General features: G+C 39.9%; 2 protein-coding genes across 3 annotated transcripts in view; one reads left to right on the plus strand and one right to left on the minus strand.

The window, feature by feature from the left end:
• LOC100704393 (zinc finger protein OZF) overlaps nt 1-18135 on the minus strand; it is an 883579-nt gene that overhangs the window by 72270 nt on the left and 793174 nt on the right. The gene's annotated exons all lie outside the window — the stretch shown is intronic.
• On the plus strand, nt 1484-17462 carry LOC106097261 (uncharacterized). The gene is made up of 6 exons (XM_025900207.1): nt 1484-1577; nt 2616-2903; nt 2996-3315; nt 14213-14264; nt 15850-16161; nt 16271-17462. Exons 1-6 carry the CDS (start codon nt 1499-1501, stop codon nt 16486-16488), a joined length of 1269 nt encoding a protein of 422 aa, XP_025755992.1. The 5' UTR covers nt 1484-1498; the 3' UTR covers nt 16489-17462.

An 18135-nucleotide genomic window follows, 5' to 3' on the forward strand; every position in this document is an offset into this window, starting at 1 on the left:
GTCAGGTTTAAACACTTGGTCGTGTTTTCATAACGTAAACGCTGGCCCTCCTCTCAGAGCCTACGCTCTATCTACTATTCCCGAACAGAGATACGCAAGTTTCTCCGTGACTGCAGCTGCCAGTCAAAGCTGCTACGATGACGTTTCACCCCAATTTAACAGAATCAAACTTATGGGAAAGGAGACCCCTTGGACATCAGTCAGCATGATGAGAACTATTGATAACAAAAGAAAGAATCTTTGGAAAAAAATTATCTAAGGAGAATTAATTTATTTTAGTCTGACCCCAGTCCCATCCGCTAACATGGAGGAGGCGGGGTTTATGACCTATACTGCAGCCAGACACCAGGGGGCGATAGAGATGTTTTGGCTTCATTTTCGGGGAGCTGTCGCGTCGTCCATGTTTTCTACAGTACTTTGTCTGTCCATGTAGAGCTGGTCTATGGGTTAACAGCACAGGAGCCTTTTTGAATGAAGCTGTGTCGGACTGGGAACAGGAGCTTGCATCGCTTCAGGACCTCTTTGGGGAACTGGTCATGTACACTAAAGTCTGTTTCTTTCGGCTCCCTGCCACGACTCTTCACTGAGCTGGGTCACATTCTCAGTTAGAGACTTGACAAAGTCCCTTAGTGATTGAGCCTCTGGATTTTGGCAAATTCCTTAGCCGGTGGTGGTGGTGTTCTGGGGAGATGCTGGGTGACTTCTCCTAGAAGACAGCATCTTGTTCTTGGCTGGGGAAGAGGAACTCAGGCCTTCTTAATGACTAGTGTTGAAACACAGGTCACTGTATTCTTGGAGATCATCTAAATTCTCCTTGCTGTTCTCCAGGGTTTTGGAAATGATTAATGCAGATGTGTGTTGTCCGTCAATTGTTTGGTGTAATTTAGGCTTTAAAAAGTGCTTGTTTAATTTGTTTAATTTTGAGCTTTCTGAGCCATGTCTCCAGCCTCTGACGTCACCGACAGCATTTCTACTTCTGGTTTAAATCACTAGAACAGGGTTTAAGGAGTGATACATTTATGGTCAATATGTACGGAGGAAGACAACAAAAACCTAAAGTGGTGCTTTAAATATCCTCCAATAAGCCTGGAGAACGATTCCTGAAAACTGGAATAGTTGCCTTGCCAACTGCTGTTTCTTTGAAAATGTAGCTGCCGTGTAAAGTTTGATTATTTTATTCGGCACTACTGTTCATATTTGTTTATGTTTGTCCACCTTTCGTTCAAATATGATTGCTGGTTCGTTCGGTTGTAAATTCTGGAGCAAATACACATTTTGGTAAATTGACTGGTTCCCTTATATCCCTGTTCTACTCGACCTGAGCACTCAAAGCTCTTTATACAATGTGCTTCATTCACCCAAGCACTTTTTTCTACTTAAGAGCTTTCTATCTAAAATCACACATAATTATATTCAGATATATGAATCAGAGAGCTCAGATATCTTGCCCGAGGATATTGGGCATGACAAATATCCTGGAACAGCCAGTGATTGAACCATGAACCTTCCAATTGGTATATTTCTTGGTCTACCAACAGCTACAGCTACCACCGTTTTGGGCTCTATATCTACAAAAGGTAAGTGAGCTTTTTATTTATTTATTTATTTTTAATTTTTTTATTCTATTTTTGTGGGTTCTTGTTGTTAGGTCTTGTTAAAGATCTAATCATCTTGCACAATGACAATCATATTAATTCACAATTCTCTAACATTTGTGTTGCCAAGTGGCATTAACTGCACTTAAACCAGGTGCCAGTGTCTCCTTTGGTATGTGACACATGGCTGGTTAAATGAAAACAATCTATGATGTTGAAAAAACCTTTGGCAAAGTGGTCAGAGTAATCGGCTATGTGAATGTAAAAATCCCCAACTATAAGCTGTGTCGGCATCCTTTAAAGGCTGATGATACACCACAGCACAATAAAAAGGATTCTTATTCTTGACTTTAATCAGCTGTTTGCCTTCACTGAACTGCAACACTTCATTGATACAGAGTGAAAACAGCACTGCAGCAGTGTGGGGGAAAACTGCAGCCGGCAAAGACGTACACAGAGGCCATCATTCGTAAAGAAGTATTGCTATCATTTTGTAAACAAATGAAACTGATACCTGTCTCTATCCACTTGACCATGCCTTTACTCCCTCCTTCACCTCTACTGTGCAGAGGATGGAAGTCTTTTTCTAGTAAGATTTTAAAGTCAGAGAGCAGGAGTGAGGCGTGTATGTGTGATCATATAAATGTGGATATAAACATAAATGTGAAGTTCTTGATGATAAATCATGTCTTTATTCAGATTTGATTTCTTTTTTGGGTGTCATGAGTGTAGAGTTATATTTTCACAACTAATTGAACTGTGGTTTAAATAAATTAGCAAACACAAAGATATATCATCCTGTGGTGTAACACGGGAATTACAGAGAGTTGTTAGACAAAAATCGAACTTAATCAGGAATGTGGAGAGGAGCAGGATCATTTGAGGAGCAGAATTTTATTTGGTTACAGAGTTTTGAGCGCAATTAAAAATGATGCAGTAGAGTAGGTCTGTAATAATTTTAAAAAAAATCAAGGTTGTGTTTTAGTAAATGCCTAAATGTTTGTAAATCATGCCACCCAGATGGTGTTTACATGCTGTGGTATTCAACACAAGATGATCAAACCACAGCAGCTTTAGCTGAGCTGTCAGTCAGTAGCAGTACGTTCCTCTGTGGACTGCAGGGGCTGATGGGAGCTTTGAAGAACTACTGCATATCAGCGGAGGGGGAAGACCCGTCTGATCTCACAGCTCGTCCTTGTTTGGCCTCAGCTGCATCAGAGCGCTACTTCTCCCCAGGTTCACCAGAGGAAACACCACTGCACAAAATGCTTTTCCTCCCAGCTGCTGCTCTGTGCTGTCTGTGTTCAGGTGAGTGTTTCCAGCCAATCAGGAGCCAACAAAGTCAACCTGTAACAAACACTGTCACACTAACCTTCATCTATCTGTCTGTGTCTCTACAGCACTGGTTACCATGGCAGCGCAGCTGATTCAGGATGATTTAACATTGACCAGGAGAGTTGGAGAAAGTGTCTCCTTCAGCTGTGGAGATGATGAATGTGACTATACTGGTTTGATCTGGTACCAGAAGAAAGACACTGAACCATTTAGGCTAGTCCTTGTCGTGGATACTGATGATGGTAGAGTTGAGTCAAGTTCTAATCATTCCCAGAAAGATGATTTTTCAGTTGAGATTAAACAGAACAGATACCGGTTGAAGATAGAGAAAGTTAAACTTGAGCATTCGGCCACTTATTACTGTGCCTGTTGGAAGGATGCACCCCACAGTGAGAAATGATGCCTGCAGCCTGAGCAAAAACCAACAGATGAACAGATGTCAAACAGTGTTTGTGACGGGAAGAGAGCAGTAAACCACAGCCCAGGTGTATGTATTTCTTCACAATCACAACCATTCCAGAAATGGAAAGACATTTCTTTGTTGTTGCTGTTGTTTCAAGCAGCTATTACAATCTTATGTATCTTTTGCAATTAGAGCTACAAGTTGGTTGTGTTACTAAATAGGGAAAGGAATGTGTGTTGGCAAAACTGATTGATTGAGAGCAAAGTTCTCAATTTACTGGTCGATCTACATCCCTACCCTCACCTATGGTCATGAGCTGTGGGTAGTGGCTGAAAGAACGAGATCGCGGATACAAGCGGCGGAAATGGGCTTCCTCCAAAGGTTGGCTGGCATCTCCCTTAAAGCTAGGGTAAGAAATTCAGCCATCTGGGAGGGGCTCAGAGTAGAGCCGCTGCTCCTCCACATCAAAAGGAGCCAGTTGAGGTGGTTCGGGCATCTGACAAGGATGCCTCCTGGGAGCCTCCTGGGTGAGGTGTTCTGGGCATGTCCCCACCGGGAGGAGGTCCTGGGGCAGACCCAGGACACATTGGAGAGATTATATCTCTCGGCTGGACTGGGAACCCCTGGGTGTTCCCCCGGACAAGCTAGAGGAGGTTGCTGGGGAGAGGGAGGTCTGGGCTTCTCTGCTTAGCCTGCTGCCCCCACAACCCGGCCCTGGATAAAGCGGAGGAAGATGAACGGATGGATGAATGGGCGATCGTGGCTCAAGAGTTGGGAGTTCGCCTTGTAATTGGAAGGTTGCCGGTTCAAGCCCCAGCTCGGACAGTCTCCGTCGTTGTGTCCTTGGGCAAGACACTTCACCTGTTGCCTACTGGTGGTGGTCAGAGGGCCCGATGGCGCCAGTGTCCGGCAGCCTCGCCTCAGTGCGCCCTAGGGTGGCTGTGGCTACAATGTAGCTTGCCCTCACCAGTGTGTGAATGGGTGGATGACTGGATGTGTAAAGCGCTTCGGGGTCCTTAGGGACTAGTAAAGCGCTATATAAATACAGGCCATTTACCATGAATGTGTGTTTGCATCTTAACCCTTAGGTACTTTTCATATTCAATTTTCTTAGTTAGTATGCTGGGGTATTGACTGAGGCCCAAGATTCCCTCTCAGATGTCTTCAACAAATACTGAACTCTTAGAATATTACAAAGCGGCAACAAATGTTCAGTGGAGCTGGGAGAACTTTTTTTTTTACTTTTAGGTTTTACACCACACGTTTTTCAGTTCAGTTCAGTTCATTTTTATTTCAAACATATACATTCACCAACATTTCATAAAATCATTCCATGCAGTTGTTTGAAAAGGAGTAGGCTGAAGTATATACTTATTTAGCCCTACCCCTTAGGTTTACATCCTCATCATCTAAATTTGAACAACAAAACGTTTACAATGCCTTCAACTTAGAACATAATAATCATCACAAAAAAATAAAAAAAAATAAAAAAAAATTGTCATGTTCAACAAGAAAATCAAGAAAATAAACATCAGTTTGACTGCTGTCTTGGGTTAATTGCATTTTCTTCATTCTTATACTTATTTAAAATTTCTTTTTTGAGTTTTATTTTAAACTGGTTTATATCACTACTGACCTTTATTTCTTCTTTTAACTCATTCCAAAATTTAACTCCCGCTATTGAAATAGACATCCTTTTCAATGTTGTTCTTACTTTTTGTGATTTTAAATTCCACTTCCCTCTAAAATTATACCTCCCTTCTCTTTCTAAGAACCATTTACTTATTTCGATTGGGAGCATCCCTTTCCTTGCCTTATATATTATTTGCACTGTTTTAAACTTCACCAGATCCTGGAATTTTATAGCTTGCGTCTTAATAAAGAGCGGGTTTGTGTGAGCCCTATACCCCTCCTGATTTATTAGTCTAATAGCCCTTTTCTGCATTATAATTATAGTCTGAATATTACTTTTATATGTATTTCCCCAAACCTCTACACAATAACTCATGTATGGTAATAGTAAAGCACAATATAACATATACAATGTTTTCCTATCCAAAAATTGTTTTACTTTCCCCAAGACAGCAATGCCCCGTGCTAACTTTCCCCTCACATAAGTGATGTGTGATTTCCAACAGGCCTTATGATCAATGATCACACCAAGAAATGTTATGGTATTAACCCTTTCTAGATATACATTATCAACACAAATTTCAATATTAATGTTTTTCTTATAGTTTCCGAATAACATAAATTTTGTTTTATTTAAATTTAAGGACAATTTGTTTCTATCAAACCACTTCTTTAACATCTTTAACTCCTGTGTGATCACCTCCAAAACCTGTTGAAATTCCACACCTGAACAAAGTATATTGGTATCATCTGCAAAAATTACAAACTTTAGTATCTTCGATACTTTACAAATATCATTTATATACATAATAAACATTTTTGGTCCCAATACTGATCCTTGAGGTACTCCACATTCAATATCCATCAGTTTAGATTTAAAGTCATTTATTTGTACATATTGCTGTCGATTCATCACATAGCTTTTTATCCAATCTAATACCACACCCCTAAACCCATATTTTTCCAGTTTGATTATTAGAATGTTGTGGTCAACAGTATCAAATGCTTTTTTTAGATCTAGAAAGACTCCAAGTGCATACTTCTTCTTATCCATACATTCAGTTATTTCTTCCATTAAATCCATCAATGCCAAAACTGTTGATCTGTTATTTCTAAACCCATACTGGCAATTTGCCAACAATTCATGTTTATCCACAAAGTTATCAAATCTCTTTAGAAATAGTTTTTCCAGTATCTTAGAAAACTGAGAGAGTACCGACACTGGTCTATAATTTGTAAAACAATGCTTTTCACCTGATTTATAAATGGGAATAATTTTTGCAACTTTCATTTTTTGTGGAAAAACCCCTTCCTGGAAAGACAAATTAAAAATATATTGTAGCGGTTTTACAATACCATCAATTACTCTCTTTACCGTTACCATATCAATATCATGACAGTCAGTACTTGTTTTGTTCTTAAGTCCACTGACAATATCATATATCTCCTTCTCTTCCACTGCTCTTAAAAACATTGAACTTGCATTCCTTTCAATGTTTCCTCCAGTCTCCCTTTCTATCATATCAACCTTTATTTCCGCAGCCAATTTTGGCCCTATATTTACAAAAAAATCATTGAATCCATCTACTACTTCGTTCATTTTAGTAATAGTATTTGTCCCTTCCATAAAATACCCAGGGTAGTCATTAGTCCTTGGTCCATTTTTTATTATACTATTTAATACCTTCCATATCCCTTTCATGCTATCTTTATTATCTTCTAACTTTTTGATGAAGTATTCTTTTTTACAAGTTCTCATTATGTTAGTTAATTTATTTTTATACTTTTTATATTTCTTTTCAGATTCTGTAGTTCTCTTTTTAATGAAATCTCTATATAAGGTGTTCTTTTTTTTACAGGCATTTTGCAGTCCCTTCATCATCCATGGTCTTCCTGTATACTTATCTTTCCTGTTGACTTCAATGAGTAGGCTGTTTTTCTCTAATAAGGCCATGAATATGCTTAAGAATGCCTCATAGGCTTTATTGACATCCTTGTGTTTATATACAATAGTCCAATCTTGTTTTATTAACTCATTTTTAAGACACTGCATTGTCTTTTCTGTTCTAATTGTTTTATATATCGTCTTACATTCATTTCTGTGAACTTTATAGCAACAGTCATAAGTTACAAAAACTGGTAAGTGGTCACTTATATCATTTATCAATATCCCGCCTTTTATATTTTCTTCCATTACATTTGTAAAAATATTATCTAATAGAGTTGCACCATGAGTGGTTATTCTCGTCGGTCTTGTTATCAGGGGAAATAATCCCATACAATACATTGAATCAATAAATTCTTCAATACTCTTGTTATGATTTGGGTTCAATAAATCAATATTAAAGTCTCCACAAATAAACATTCTTTTCTGATTCAGATTTGTATACAAGTCCTCCATAATGTCCTTAAAAGTCTCAATCTTTGACCCTGGTGTTCTATATATGCAACTGACAATTATATTTTTCTGTTTTTTCATATTTATTTCCACTGTTATACATTCCATCACTCCATCTACCACCCTCGTCATTCTACTCATTTTTTCAAACCTTAAATTTTTATCAACATAAAGTGCCACCCCACCTCCTTTTTTATTAGTCCTATCTAAATGGAGGAATTCATATCCCTCTATCTCAAAATCCTCTTCTTTTCCAGTGTTTATCCAAGTCTCTGATATTGCTATCACATCAAATGGTTGATTAAACTGTGCTATATATTCTTTAATAAATTGAAAGTTTGCATATAGACTTCTACTATTGAAATGAACCATGGCTATATTCTTACCCCGCTCTATGTTCCTATTAAATTGTTCCATTGTATAATAGTTACAGTCCTTTAACATTTTGGTAAAAAAATTACAGTCAGGATCTATATTGCTATCATACCCCAGTGTCCCAGTTTCAACATCCATTTGATTTGTTACTTGAAATCTGTCAGACATCTGACTTTATTATATATCTTATCCACACACCATCACCTTTAACAATACTTTGCCTAAGCAAGTACCAACCAATTTGACAATTCATTGAAAGTACCATCGACCATCCCAATGCTTTGCCTTACATTTTATCAGCCGTATTTTTCTAATTCCGTCAGCTCTTTAATGACTAAGACCTTTGCCTGCTCCGGTGTTCCATTTAACTTAATGAACACCTTACAATCTGATGTCCACGTTGACTGTATTTTCTTCTGTTTTCTGTTTTCTTCTGTTTTTGGAGCGAAAACATGGGTTATCATACACCATTATGGGCTTTTTACCTAAGACAAACACAAAACACGAACCATAAAGATTTAACTAAATTTGATTGAATTCAGCCTGAAAACTGATGTAGAGATTACTGATAGGGCAGAAATGTTTAGAGATAGTAGTAGTGGAGTAGTAGTAGTGGCCCATGTATGGACTTCTGCTTTTAATGAGCAAAGCTGATACGATGAATAATTTCAGGTCTTCTGTTTTCTTCTACTAGGCTCCTTGACTGCAATGCAGTCTGTGGATAAACTGCAAGAAAAGAACAAGGATGTAGACAAGAAATGGAGAATGTGTGAGCTGTGGAGAAGGATCTAGAAAAAAGACTGAGAATAGAACTGTGCCTGTCCGGCAGTACTAAAAGTGAGATTGTCTGAAGTAGGATAAAAGAAAAGCAAGAGATACTCAGTGGAGATCAAAGACAAGTTTAAAAGCACATCGCAGGCAGCACTTGGTAATGAAGCTTTTGGCTTCCCCATGATTGCTTGTCATATTGAAGTGATGGTAGATGTTCTTTGGATCTGACAGAATTGAGCTCATTACTTACATTTTATTTATCGGCATCTTTAAAGGTCCTCAAGGTCACCTTACATTAGTGCAGCAAAATAAAAACATAAGGTAAACAAAAAAAAAGAAGCATAAAGACTAAACAAGGTAAAAATAGACTAAGACAGAGTCATGATGAAGAGTATGCAATTCTGAATAGATGGGTTTTAAGACACAATTTAAAAGTAGAGCAAGAGTCTGAAGTCTGGAGATCTGGTGGAGGACCTTAACAGTCATGACGGTATAATGTCTGAAAGCCAGCTGTCCAGAAACAGCTCAGCGGCTAACAGCTGATGCTAATAGCTGACAGTAAATATGGCCAAAAGCATGCCAGCCGAACAGGTAACGCAGAGAAACACTTTACCTGGCAGACAATATAGGTTCATAGAGTAAAACAAACTTGTGTAACTATACTAAGCAATAAGTATAGAAAGAGAGCAGCAGCAGCTAAAACACACCAGCGTTCACTCCCTCCCAGTGTGTCTGACACGAAGTGTTAAGTGTTATCGCTTAAGTAGATTTGTTCACATTTTTGATTCGTAAGTAAATTCTTTCTCTTAAATTAACATTCTTATTTTCTAAGTTGTGCCTCTGAAGTCAAGCAGTAACTCAATATAATAACTATAATGCAAACCTTAATATAGTACTGAAGATGTTGTTTTAGCCAAAGCTGAAAAATCACATTTTCAGAAATATTCATTATTTGGGGGCCTTTATAGTCATTTATTTTTCCCCCCATTGAAAGTGGCAATCTAGGGAGCTTGGGAAGAAAAGTGACTGGACTTCTTTAAGTTTGAAGTGCACTGGGATGTCGTACTCGTCGAAGACTCCTGAGTTTTTCGCTCCTTATGTAGACGGTTTATCAGCGAAACTCAGGAGAGTCTTCTCCCAGCATGACATCCCAGTTTACTTCCGACCCAGCCATACACTTAGACAAAAACTGGTTCATCCCAAAGACAAAACTCCTAAACACAAACTTAACAATGTAGTGTGTGCTGTACAGTGTAGCGAGGAATGCTCAGACCTCTACATTGGAGAAACCAAACAGCCACTTCATGAATGCATGGCACATGGATTTCATGTCAGAGAGGCCTCAGTCCATCCGAATTGTCTGCAACATCTCCTGCATCATCAGGCTGAGCCCAGGAGCTCCTCAGGGCCGTGTTCTCAGCCATGTGTTGTTCACCCTCCTGAAACACGACTTCACTGCCCTACACAGCTCTAACCACATCATCAAGTTCGCTGACTGGACTGAATGTGGACAAAACCAAGGAGATGATTGTCGACTTCAGGAAGACTCGCTCCACCCATGCACAACTCAGCATCCACGGTTCCACGGTAGAGACTGTTAACATCAACATCAAGTTCCTGGGAGTTCACATCTCAGACGACCTCACCTGGACCATCAACACCGCCTCCATCACCAAAAAGGCCCAGTAGTGACTCCACTTCCTGAGATGCCTAAGGCGGGCCAACCTTCCTCCTCCCACGCTCACCATGTTCTACAGGGGCACCATAGAGAGCGTTCTGACCACCTGCATCCCCGTGTGGTTTAGAAACTGAAAAGTTGGCGACCTTATCCGACTATAATGGATCGTCAAAGCAGCTGCTATGATCATCAGAACTTCTCTCTCTCTCGACTACAGGACATCTTCCACAAGTGCTACATCAGCATGACCTTCAGCATCGTGCTTGACCCCTCACACCCCTTACATGGACTTTTCTCCCTCCTCCCATCCGGCAGATGCTACCGCAGCATCGGGGCCAGATCCTCCAGACTGTGAGACAGCTTTTTCCCGCCAGCCATCAGACTCCTGAACTCACTACCGGCTCCCCCACTCCCCCCCCACCACACACCCCCACACAAACCATTAACAAACTCTATTGCACTCCACATATCGCTGCCTTTGTAAATACAGATGCTGCTCTATGGACAGTCCTACTCTCAGGAATCCTGCTCATGTTCAATTCAATTCAATTTTATTTACAGTGGGGCAAAAAAGTATTTAGTCAGCCACCGATTGTGCAAGTGCCCCCACCTAAAATGATGACAGAGGTCAGTAATTTGCACCAGAGGTACACGTCAACTGTGAGAGACAGAATGTGAAAAAAAAATCCATGAATACACATGGTAGGATTTGTAAAGAATTTATTTGTAAATCAGGGTGGCAAATAAGTATTTGGTCAATAACAAAAATACAACTCAATACTTTGTAACATAACCTTTGTTGGCAATAACAGAGGTCAAACGTTTACTATAGGTCTTTACCAGGTTTGCACACACAGTAGCTGGTATTTTGGCCCATTCCTCCATGCAGATCTTCTCGAGAGCAGTGATGTTTTGGGGCTGTCGCCGAGCAACACGGACTTTCAACTCCTGCCACAGATTTTCTATGGGGTTGAGGTCTGGAGACTGGCTAGGCCACTCCAGGACTTTCAAATGCTTCTTACGGAGCCACTCCTTTGTTGCCCGGGCGGTGTGTTTTGGATCATTGTCATGTTGGAAGACCCAGCCGCGTTTCATCTTCAAAGTTCTCACTGATGGAAGGAGGTTTTGGCTCAAAATCTCACGATACATGGCCCCATTCATTCTGTCCTTAACACGGATCAGTCGTCCTGTCCCCTTGGCAGAAAAACAGCCCCATAGCATGATGTTTCCACCCCCATGCTTCACAGTAGATATGGTGTTCTTGGGATGCAACTCAGTATTCTTCGTCCTCCAAACACGACGAGTTGAGTTTATACCAAAAAGTTCTACTTTGGTTTCATCTGACCACATGACATTCTCCCAATCCTCTGCTGTATCATCCATGTGCTCTCTGGCAAACTTCAGACGGGCCTGGACATGCACTCGCTTCAGCAGCGGAACACGTCTGGCACTGCGGGATTTGATTCCCTGCCGTTTTAGTGTGTTACTGATGGTGACCTTTGTTACTTTGGTCCCAGCTCTCTGCAGGTCATTCACCAGGTCCCCCCGTGTGGTTCTGGGATCTTTGCTCACCGTTCTCATGATCATTTTGACCCCACGGGATGAGATCTTGCGTGGAGCCCCAGATTGTGGGAGATTATCAGTGGTCTTGTATGTCTTCCATTTCCTGATGATTGCTCCCACAGTTGATTTTTTCACACCAAGCTGCTTGCCTATTGTAGATTCACTCTTCCCAGCCTGGTGCAGGTCTACAATACTTTTCCTGGTGTCCTTCGAGAGCTCTTTGGTCTTGGCCATGGCGGAGTTTGGAGTCTGACTGTTTGAGGCTGTGGACAGGTGTCTTTTATACAGATGATGAGTTCAAACAGGTGCCATTCATACAGGTAACGAGTGGGGGACAGAAAAGCATCTTACAGAAGACGTTACAGGTCTGTGAGAGCCAGAGATTTTCCATGTTTGAGGTGACCAAATACTTATTTGCCACCCTGATTTACGGATAAATTCTTTACAAATCCTACCATGTGAATTCATGGATTTTTTTTTCACATTCTGTCTCTCACAGTTGAAGTGTACCTCTGGTGCGAATTACTGACCTCTGTCATCATTTTAAGTGGGGGAACTTGCACAATCGGTGGCTTACTAAATACTTTTTTGCCCCACTGTATATAGCACCAAATCACAACAGCAGTCGGCTCAAGGCTCATGTTGGTCACTTTATTTCACCCAAGGTCATTTTTCTGTTATTAACCTCAAAGTGTATATTTACTCCCCTTACCCCAGTCTTAAAGTGTATATTTATTCTTACTCTTCCTATATTTATTGTTGTTCTTTTGCACTGCTGTAACTGGAGCCTCATTGTCTCGTCTCTCTATATACTGTACTGTATATAGCAGAGATGACAATAAAGTTTACTTTGACTTTGACGAAGATAGAGGAGCCACCTCTACAGGACAAGACTTGGCGGTCCATCTGCATCTAAAGGACAAAGGTCACCTTTCAAGGATACTAATGTTCACATTTTGGACAGAGACGACAGAAAGAGGACTGAAAGAAACCATCTATGTCCATTGTGAATGACCATCCTTGAACAGAGGCAGTGGCCTACAACACCAACTGTCTGCCACCTACAGTACAGTTTTGAGATCCTGTCCCAGGCACCTTAATATCCACTCAAATCTTGCATCACTTGATCTCAAGGTAAGGTCTCACAGTGGTTTAAAATGAAACCTTGGCTCATGTGATGGGGCACATGATCAATAGTGCCAGGTTTTTAATCCAAGTAGGAGGACAAAGGAGCTTGCAAAGAAAAGCGTCTGGACTTCTTTAAGTTGCTTGAAGATGTTTCACCTCTCATCCGAGAAGCTTCTTCAGTTCTAAGGTCAAATGGCCGAGAGTCCCAGATTTAAACCCAGTGGGAGTATCCCCCCAAAGAGGGACAAAGGACTCCCTGGTGATCCTCTAATCACATGAGCCAAGGTGTGAAAGCGGGTGTGGTACCCAATCAGCCAGGGTTTCGGGTGAGCTCATGTGAAACCTGGCCCCACCTTGTCATGTGAATTCCTGAGGTCAGATGGCCCAGGATGTGAGTGGGCATTAAGGTGTCTGGGGAGGGAACTCAAAACTGGATTATAGATGGCAGACAGTTGGTGTCGTAAACCACCGCCTCTGTTCAAAGATGGTCGCTCACAGTGGCAGTTCATCTGCATCTTAAGGATAAAGGACACTCTTTCGAGGATGCCAATATTCACATTTTGGACAGAGAGGACAGATCGTTTGAAAGAGGAGTGAAAGAAGCCATCTATGTCCACTGTGAGCGACCACATCCGATTGGGACCCACACCCGCTTTCACACCTTGGCTCAGGTGATTAGAGGATCATCAGGGGGTCCTTTGTCCCTCTTTGGGGGGATACTCCCACTGGGTTTAAATCTGGGACTCTCGGCCATTTGACCTTAGAACTGAAGAAGCTTCTCGGATGAGAGGTGAAACGTCTTCAAGCAACTTAAAGAAGTCCAGACGCTTTTCTTTGCAAGCTCCTTTGACTACGATGACCTGGATGACTGAGAACCTTCACAGACCAAGTGGGAGGACTCCCACTTAGAGCTTAAAAACCTGGGGCTCTCTACCATTCTCAGGTGAGACGAGATTACCATGACCTGGATGGCTGAGAACCTACGCAGACAAAGTGGAAAATGGATAAATGATCTTCACAACCAGTATATGCCCTGGTTATGGTACCTTGTCTCAGCTACTGAAAAAGCTTTGAAGTTTTTGAGTTCTTCATTCAAACACCTTTGAACTGACACCAGAGCTGTGCTGCTAGTGCAGCTAAAAACAGGAGAAGAGACGTGTTGACATAAATATTAGATTGAAAAACTTTACCTATCCTAGCTGTCATGAAACAAGAACAAGAAAGTGGATGGAAAAATGAGATGAAATGGCATTCTGGCATCATCTGAACTCTTTCATCTCAGCTGATCATTGAACAGCAGGCAGGTTTTTGTATGAGTGTGTCTCACTGCGGAAGGAGGCTATGATTACGACATCTTCGGCTCTGGAACTAAACTGTATGTAACAGGTAAGATCAAACATTTATTTTTCTCGAATACTTTGTTTTTCTGTAAGGAATTGAGAATTGAGAAGAAAATAAAATTAATTCAGTTTTGCAGGAAATTGAGTCCTAAAAATCCAATCTTAGCCACACAGTGAATATCCTGATCTACATAATTCAGCTTATTTACTCAGAATCTCCACAGCGTCTTTGTTCTTAAGAGGATTTTTTTAAAGGTTAAATATAATTGTGTATATATAGTCTCACAATTTTAAAGAACGTTAAAAGTAATTTGCATATGCTAATTATTACAATTTTATACATTTGATAGAAAATTGGATTGGCACAAAGTAATTCATATTGGCACGCATGTTGGATGTATAGTAAATGAAAACTACATTAGAAAATATACAAGTTAATCTAATAATGAAACACTTTTGTAAAATATGCGAAAGGATATATATGAGAGTGACATAGTGCACAATTTAAAACTTCCTCTTCATATTGTTTATTGTTAATTGTGTGAACATAGTGGAGTATTTAACACATTCACCTAATGTGCAGAAGATCCCTGGATCAACACCAAACTGTTTCATCATGTCGGCGGCTATAACAAAGAATTTCCCAAACATGGAATTAAGTATTTAACTTGAAACAAAATGTTTAAAATAGTTATTAACACTTTTTTCTTGGAATGAGACTAAAATATATATTGATTCAATATGTCTGTTGTATACTATAATAAACATTTTCTAGTAGGATACATTACTGTAAAGAACATTTATATAAACCATGATGCAGATAATACAGATGTACGTGTGCTGTGTTCTTTTATGGAAATGCTTTCTTTATGTGTTTTTTTTCCTCTGAAAGCAAAACATAAACGGGGGTTAAAGTTAAGGCTATATACTAACATAGTATAAAGTCATTAGAATAGAATAATCCTTTAATTGTCCCACAAGGGAAATTTGGTTGTAACAGCAGCAAGAAAAACACAAATACAAACAAACAGGACACAGAACAGAAACATACACATTTTTTTTTTTTACATATTTACATCATGGACAATAGTTACCAAAAACAGAGTACTGTACAGTTATTAAAATGAAATAAAATTAAATACAGGTAAGACGCAAAATGAAACTTGAATGAAGGCTGAAGCATTACAAGACATTCTTTTCTTTATATCTTTAGATAAGTACGGTGCTCGGCATATTCCTGTAATTTTATATGAAGATAAATATGTTATTTAAATATGTAACAATCTTATTGAATTAATTCAATTTAATTTTAATTATGTTTTTCCCCAAGCTGGTACTTTATAGAAATCTTCAAAAAAAAAGACAAAAAAAAAAGAATAACACAGTTGCCATTTAACTGTATTTCTGTTTTTAAAAGTTTTTTTCAGTTTCCATGTGATGTTTTTCCCTGTAGTTTCCAGATCAGACTGAATCCAGTGTATGTAGTGAACTTTGTGCTGTATTGATGAGTAGTTTAGTGATCAGAGTCCATGTAGTTTCCAGGATCAGACTGAATGCAGTGCAGTGCTGGAAGCTGCTGCTGACTGTGTGAATGTGTGTCTGTGCTGCTTGTTGCTGCTGTCAAACTTCAGATGAGCAGGTAGTGAAGCCCGTGGTGAGCGTGTACCCAGCAGCATCCAGAGCCCACCTGGAGGGGAACAGCTCCCTGCTGTGTGTGGCCTCAGCCATGTTTCCTCCTCTGGTCCAGTTCTCCTGGAAAAGACAGAAGAAGAACGGCGGAGAAGCGGAGGAGCTGCCCCCTGCTGAGGGAGAGCAGCTGGAGCTCAGAGAGTCGGGATACAGCGCCTCCATTTTAGTGGTTAATCGGGATGATCCCTTCACATACATGTACAGCTGTCGTGTCAGACATCAGGGGGGCACAGTGGAGGCCCAAACACGACATGGTAAAAAAGACTTTGTGACAGGATATCACTGATATAGCTTTGTAAATTTGACATTTTCAAATCTGAGGGCTGATATTTCTTAAAGCATTTTATTCCTTTTCTGTTTCAGAGCTCCTCTCTTATGTTCTCCAGTCTCAGTGCAGGGTGAAGCTGCTCTGCCTGCTGTACACAGTGCTGATAGTGAAGAGTCTGGTGTACTGCTGTGGACTCTCTCTGCTGATGATCCTCACAAACAAGGGACCGTCCACCAACTGCACACAGGCTGACTGTTTTCTGATTGGCATTTTTCACACTCAGATTTCCCCAAGTGAGCAGGCAGAAATGTAAATTAAGTTGTGGCTGGTAAAATCCATCCATCTTCTTCCTCCTATTTGGGGCTGAGTCGCAGGGGCAGCAGCCTAAGCAGAGAAGCCCAGACCTCCCTCTCTCCAGTAACCTCCTCCAGCTTATCCGGGGGAACACCAAGGCGTTCCCAGGCCAGCTGAAAGAGATGATCTCTCTAACGTATCCTGGGTCTGCCCCGGGACCTCCTCCCGGTGGGACATGCCTGGTGGTTTGGAGAAATGTTTATCATTTATACCCTTCTCAAATATAACCACCTTAAACTATAAAATAGATATGCAAATATTAAAACAGTAGTTGTTTTAAAGTGTAAATGTTTCATATGGAGTCTTCTTTCTTGTGTATAAGGTTTTATTTTTTTTCAGTCAGGTATGCAAACTATCAAAACCACAAAGACAGTGAACATACATGTGCTATGATCATTATAGTAAAGAGCTGCTTGGTTTTTGTTTTGTTTTTTTCTTTAAGGAATGTATATTTTTCTTCTTCACTGATAACACAAGAGGAAAGGTTTTTTTTCTTTACATGACATTTGTTGCACCTTGTATATAACAAAAAGGTGGCTTATTCCCTTTTCCACCAATCCAAATGCAAAGATATATTCTTTCTCAGTTCTGGGTCCTTGTATAGTGAATATGTGAGATTTATTATTGCCATCACAAACTTGCTTTGTACAGATTCAGCACAGGTTTAAAAAAAACATCATCTAGAGCTTGGAGAAAATAATGACAGTTTCAGTGAGCTGAGCCGTCCAGCACATCTGTGTTTGAACCAGTTATTCAGTTTCGGGTTTCAAACATTCAAAATCTTTTCCTCTTTAAATATTACAGAAAAAGTAATGGTGCCTCTTGGTTTCACTCCAGGATCATGCAGCTGTGCCATTCATGTGGGTTGATGCTTGAAACCTACCGTAACAGTGTAGTTATTGTATGTAAAAATAAAGACTTGATTCTGATGAACGTGTTTCTCGTTTCAGTCTTTGATGCATAACAACGTATATGAATGTAGCATTGACATATCAAACTTGCTCTCCTGCAGCAGACGGGCTGTGTGGGTTTCTGCTCTGCAGCCTCCACACCGTTAGCTGTGGCTTTTCACTTTAATAACACAATGACAGTTACAAGCATGAACTCTGCTTAAAGAATGATTCCAGGAAGGATCTGTGTTCTTCACCTGTGAGAGAAACAGCTCAAATCCTCAACTCAGAGCTGACAAATGAACTTATTTGAATTTGCTGATGTTTCAACTTTATCATTATACATGTGTAAATACAGGGTGATGAAATGCACTTTTAATTTGGTTTCATCACAAAAAAGAAAAATACAAAATGTCTAAATATTATGTCACAGAATCATTGTTGGACTTTTAACTGAAGACGTGGATAAATCAAGACAATGACACTTGTATAAACAGTTACAGAAGCCAACAGTTAGTAGTACATTGTGTCTTTGATCTGGTTAATTATTCAGACTTAATTAAACAAATAGTAACTGAAAAAAATTAAGTCTGTTGTAGTTGGGGATTAAATGCAACTCTGAACATATAATAATCAGTTATCACATTTAAACATTTCTGCGCCTGACTCTGCTAATTGTAAAAATTATTTAATTATTTAGTCTGACCCTGGTGACA

This window comes from Oreochromis niloticus, linkage group LG18 (assembly GCF_001858045.2).
Source record: "Oreochromis niloticus isolate F11D_XX linkage group LG18, O_niloticus_UMD_NMBU, whole genome shotgun sequence".
Lineage (NCBI taxonomy): Eukaryota > Metazoa > Chordata > Actinopteri > Cichliformes > Cichlidae > Oreochromis > Oreochromis niloticus.

What these genes read in the sequence shown, in the direction of transcription:
- LOC106097261 (XM_025900207.1), top strand. Translation starts at nt 1,499, where the DNA reads ATGAACCTTCCAATTGGTATATTTCTTGGTCTACCAACAGCTACAGCT. An exon ending in CCTGTTGGAAGGATGCACCC is followed by an intron (nt 3,316 to 14,212) that starts CACAGTGAGAAA and finishes CTCACTGCGGAA; the next exon opens with GGAGGCTATGATTACGACAT. An exon ending in AACTAAACTGTATGTAACAG is followed by an intron (nt 14,265 to 15,849) that starts GTAAGATCAAAC and finishes GTCAAACTTCAG; the next exon opens with ATGAGCAGGTAGTGAAGCCC.